The sequence below is a fragment of the Atractosteus spatula genome, chromosome 5, assembly GCF_055471065.1.
Source record: "Atractosteus spatula isolate fAtrSpa1 chromosome 5, fAtrSpa1.hap1, whole genome shotgun sequence".
In the NCBI taxonomy this organism is placed as follows: domain Eukaryota; kingdom Metazoa; phylum Chordata; class Actinopteri; order Semionotiformes; family Lepisosteidae; genus Atractosteus; species Atractosteus spatula.
In genome coordinates this window covers 25,465,565-25,471,377 of record NC_142710.1, presented here as the reverse complement: position 1 = coordinate 25,471,377, position 5,813 = coordinate 25,465,565, and the positions used below count along the sequence as shown (strand labels likewise).

The 5,813-nt window shown below is 35.8% G+C and overlaps 1 protein-coding gene across 1 annotated transcript in view; it reads left to right on the top strand.

Moving 5' to 3' along the window:
• Positions 1 to 3,729, top strand: part of hmx2 (H6 family homeobox 2) — a 9,298-nt gene extending 5,569 nt beyond the window's left edge. Inside the window, exons 2-3 of the mRNA XM_088916878.1 lie at positions 1,607 to 1,878; positions 2,770 to 3,729. Coding sequence (XP_088773004.1) covers positions 1,608 to 1,878; positions 2,770 to 3,317 — 819 coding nt within the window. The 5' untranslated portion in view covers position 1,607 and the 3' untranslated portion in view covers positions 3,318 to 3,729. The remainder of the gene's footprint in view (positions 1 to 1,606; positions 1,879 to 2,769) is intronic.
• Positions 3,730 to 5,813: the final 2,084 nt, after the last annotated feature.

Sequence of the window (5,813 nt, the reverse complement as noted above, 5' to 3'; positions counted from 1 at the left end):
CAAGTCACTTGCTTTTGAATCCGATCTCTTGAATATGGGAAGCAACTTCAAAAAGCGAAATCGGAGATGGATCAATTGGGAAGGGTTTCCATATAATGCGAAATTATTAAGACAGCTTTATAAATTCCAATAGATACGTCAACTGTAAAGACGCAATTTAAGATGATTATGTGCTTCGTGGAAATATTGAAAAAAGAGGAGTTACATGCTTTAGCATAAATGTACGAATGATACCTAGACTACCTTCCAAATCTAGAATCTTTGGCGCCACTTAATTTATCTCAATATATTTTCCTTTTCAGTCTTGTTATTAAATACGCGCAGCTAATAAAAAAAACATATTACAAATCAGCAATAAGTAATTTACTCGTTCCCTTATTTTTTATTGTTTTATACTATTGTTATATGATGAAAGGTAATACAGTACAATATATTATTGGGGTTTTATAGACAAATTTGTACATTTTGAAGAATAATCTTATTTTAACGGAAGTAATCTGAAATTTATCTTCTCTTTTAGCATTTCAGTTATTAATTAATTAATGTAATGACAGGGCCCCATATCATTGGATGAAGCGAGACTCTCCATGCCATTGGAAATGATTGAAAACGTCTGATTTTTAACCGCCTCAATTCTTACTATGAATTCATAAATTGGTGGAAAACGTTTCTGATTTGTAATTACCACTTTCTTTCCACCCGTTAATCCTGGATTAAAAGATAGCCACATCGCTCTTTAGAATACAATAATTTCGTGTGCTTCGTTGTCTGACCAGAAATTAGAAAAATATTATATGTGTAGCCTTCATCTTTCTGATAGCAAGCTTTAGAACAAATATGAAACACTGAATGTTTGCTCTAGGTATGAGCAATATGTTGATTTTGTTGGTTCTGTTGCTATAGTCATAACCATTTTGTAGCCCATACATCATCTTAAATAACGCAGATTGTATTTGCAAGAAACAAATAAGATATAAGATATGATTTGTTTCTTTTTTATTCACATTTCATCGAGCACATTTAAACACAGACGAAAACGTAAAACAACAAGATCCTGGTATTTTGGCTTTGGAAAATTGAGTTGTTTTATCCCAATTGTGCGTGTCAAACAGACGCACACAGACCAACGTCGCTCTTAGCTGTCATCAGAATGTAAGGTTCAGTTCTTGACACCATAATTACATCTTATTGAGTAATGAATCATATACGTATTGTAAACATTTACAAAATAATAAGTCGCAATCAAATTGCTTGTCTGCCATCCTCCCCTCCTGTTCGCTTTCTCTCTCGCTCGCCTTTTTTCTTCCCGAAAAAGACAGGCAGAGTTTGAAATTTCCGGGGCTTACTTTAAGCCTGTGATTGGCCCCCTAGAATCTTACCTACATGCAAATGAAGCAACGCCACAATACTGCCTTGAGTCGAGAGCGAGTGTGAGTAGGCAGGGGTACATTCAGTCAGTGTAGGCTCAGGGAAAAACAACCAAAAATCCTAACGACACCCTCATTTTTACAGCCTTTGCAAATTCTGCGCTCCTGTGTATTTTTTTTTCCTGGCAAAGTTATATATCATTTATTATTTTCCCCCCCTTTCAATGTTATGAACACAGAATGAATAGCAAAGAAGACAACGGCAGCAAGTGTTCGCCGGCCCCTATCTCTAGCTTCACTATCCAGTCCATTCTGGGTACCACATCCGAAGGTGGGCGCTCAGGTACCAAGGAGAATTCCAAAGGAGGACTGCAGAGGAAGCGAACGCTGTCTGTCTCGTCCGAAGAAGACTGCAGCGCTGGGGAAGACTCCGCTGACTGTTTCTGCTCAGAGCCCGGACACAGCGAGACCTGCAACCACCAACACCAGCCTCTCAACTTTACCTGCCTCAGTAAGTGTGGTAAAAGAGAATCTGTGAGCAGCAGCCTTATTTTCAAGGTTTCTGTGGTTGATGTGGAACGTGGTTAGTCTTTATCACATGTGCAGTGATGCGAATTGTGGTTTCACTTATTTTTGCCTTTGTCAAATATTGAATGAAGTCTCCGAGTACAACTATTTAAACATTACATTTCCCCCCTCGACGTATATGTAAAAGTGTCCTATAATTGATTAAACAAGGCTTTTTAAACTAATGCGATACATTTGTCTCAATTGCCAGCAAACGGTAACCTGATTTAATTAGTATCATGTACCTGGATTAGTCATATTTTATTGTTTATTTAATGGGGCACTTGTAACCTTTCAACAGTCGATCAAACAGTCAAAGTTCAAACTTAATGAACTCTTGTACAAAGTATCGAATAATGTGTTACATTTTTAAATAGATCATTTTCCTGAAGCACACGGACACACTAAATTAGTTTAAAAGATGAATAAAGAGAAAGCAGGGGAGGCGAAACATAACATGATACATAATTGTGGCATTGCATTCTGCTGCAAAACTAATAATTCATTTTTATTAAAATGAATGTTTAATATTGCTCATCTTCAACGTATCAAAAATACAGTACCAAATAAATACTAAGTGTACTAATGTCTTTAAATGTGCGCTTCAAATACCCATATGAAACATAAAATTATTTACGGATGTCAAATGAAAAGCAATGCAAATATTTAGAATTAGACACATATACGCTTACGTACGTATATTACTATGGCTAATCTCTTATTTTCTTGTCATTTGATTAGTATAACTATATACTTCGTTCTTTAGACGTTACCATTGTTGCTAAAGGAACAGATTGAGGCACCTGTCACGTACTTGGTTTTTATTCCCTTGCAGATGCCGCTAAAGGGATTACACCGGGACAAGAAGCGATAGAAAGGCGTCAGATTTTAACACAACCTCTGCTGCAGGATTACAAAGAGGATAAAGAGACACCGTGTAGCCAAATATCACCCATTTCGGAGGAGAGACAAAGAGACGGAGCCGACAAGCAGAGTAGTTCCGCCAAAAAGAAGACCCGCACCGTTTTCTCCCGGAGTCAGGTGTACCAGCTCGAGTCCACCTTCGACATGAAACGCTACCTGAGCAGCTCCGAGAGGGCGTGCTTAGCTTCAAGCCTGCAGCTGACAGAAACTCAGGTTAAGACATGGTTTCAAAACCGCAGGAACAAGTGGAAAAGGCAACTGTCGGCTGAACTAGAAGCGGCCAATATGGCACACGCTTCAGCACAGACTTTAGTTGGGATGCCGCTGGTTTTTAGGGACAATTCCTTGCTTAGGGTTCCAGTTCCAAGGTCGATTGCGTTCCCTACTCCACTATACTATCCCGGAAGCAATCTACCGGCTTTACCTTTGTACAATCTTTATAATAAGATTGAATACTAACTCCATGTTCATCCCAAAACAACAGAAACAAAAAATCATGCATAAATGTTTGGCATAAATGTATATTTATATAATCTTATTTGTTGAAAATATATATTTCTTATTATGCAACAACTGTATGTGTAAATAAGAAGGCACTGTGCTTCTCTAAAGGGTATTAAATACACCATGTGTATATTACTTATTTTGTACTTTTTTTATTTACTGTTCTCTCCCTTGTTCAACCGGTTTTAAACGTTTTATGACGAAAAATCTGGTCATAGTTGAAGGTATATAATCAAGTGAATTACTAATATTTCCACATCGAAAATTTTGCTGTAGAAGTTTTAGTTGTATTTTTTTGTTAATTTTCAGAAATGCACGGAAATTGCCAGATAATTGTTGAAAAAAAAATAAATCAGTTTCCAAAATGACTTGTTTCGTGTAGCTTATCCTATGCGTCATCCACAACAGGTCATTGATACAAGTGTGAGGTATGGGCGTGCATGTATTCATTAAGGGGGAAGTTACGTGGATTTGCAATTTTCTAAATGCTGTATATTAAGTACATGAAAGAGAAGCTCTGATATTAAAGTGTAACCATGTAGATTTTAAAGACACCAAAGTAATTTTGTACAATATCAGTAACACACTTCCTTTATTATCTTCTTTCACTTGGGGACAAACGTGTCAGTGTTTTGTTTCTGTATTGCCTGAGGCAACATTGTAGTACATCTCAAACTGATAATGAGTTACGAGTGGCACGTATGGTAGAATTCAACTCTAAACGCTTACAACTACGTAGGCCTTTTAAGAAACAGGGTAGATTCAAGGTCATACATTAACGATAAGCGATAAAGTCCATATATATAACATGTTTTAAAAGTTTCAATATACAGAAGTTTAACTTTATTATTTTTTTATTATATGATGAACACCTAGAATTTATATGTATCATTAAGATGTGGGACACAGCAAACAGGTCGATTTATTGTTGTATACCATCAAAACGCATCGTATTTTTTAAGATTCTTCCTTGGTGTGTTGGTAGCTAAAGCATATCTTGTTATCGCTTATGATTTAAACGTAAGTGTATTGCCCTTCTATAAGGCATGTGTTTATTTCACAAAGGCTTAACATGTCGAGCGGAAACTGGCACCTAGAAGTGTGCTTAGCATTGTAAAAAAAAAACGGAGGAACGCAACGACCTGCTGTCTGAACTCCCCCGCTCACATCAGAAAGACCACACATATTAAGTAAATGTAAAGTTTAGAAGATGCTTACATCTATTAGTCGTTACCGCAGATCAATTTCTGCTTATAGTTTCGAAAACGAAATTATGTGTTGCCTTTAAGTATATAATGAATATGTCATATATCACATTACGCCTACACAGTACCAGCAATCGTGAGTTGACAAAAAGGTCTTATGTTAAAAACACTTGTAGGCGCATAATCCCTGTTAGAAGCAAAGGGGATTCAAGCGCTCCAAGTTTCTTAATATAAAGCCTATAATCAAGTATAACTTATATTATTTTACGCTTATCCTTTTTAAATGGCTATAAAATGTTACACAAGTTTTCTTAAAATATGATTAAGCACGTTCCTGAACTCTAGACCAACAAAGAGGTGCAGTTGATGTTTTTGAACAGTCAACGTTACAAAATATGACCATTTATGTAATTTTAAAAAAAATTTAAAAAGGCAGGAGAAAAAAAATCAGTAATCGTTATCCGACACTCTTCGACAAGTGATAATATGAAACAATTTCATTTCAACAATTTCAACCAGCCATTATGAGCAAAATCAAACAACGAAATTGTAAACATTATATTAAGACTTCAGGTATTTGAAATGTCTAGAATTCCAGACTAATTCTCAGGTCATTGCCGCATGAAGACATAACAATCACAGATGGCACACTGCCAAGATCAAACATATTTGTGAATTTGATCCTATATTAGCATGTGAAAACTACATATTGAATTATTTTTGTCATTTAATAGTTTCAATAGACTGTCTTGATTTTTATTCCAATAATAGCAACTTGTTTGTTTGCAGGTTAATTGTACATCATGAAAAAACAACAGTAGAAGCAGTAATAGTAAACTGAAAGTCTAGCAATTATACTATAGATTAGTATCGTAGTTCTCCATAAGTAGTTATGAATTTAGAATTTAAGACGACTGATCGCTTTTACATCTTTGGATATAATAACAGATTTGTAAAACCATAACAACAATAAAAACAATGATAACGGCGATTTCAAGAAGACATCTAAGGCTGTCTATGTGTGTATGGACTTCATTTAAGAAAACGATCTATTATTTCGCGGACTACTTATAAGCGTCAAATTGCTTTTTGTTTTTAAAAAAATCCGGATGAGAATTCCCTTATCACATGACCTGAATGACAACGGAAGTCAGTAAAAGGAAAAGGAAACTGTTAAAACAAGAGCCAATGGGAAGGAAGGCGGGAATTGTGGTGTTTAAATTAGCCAATAGAAGCTGGCCTTCTC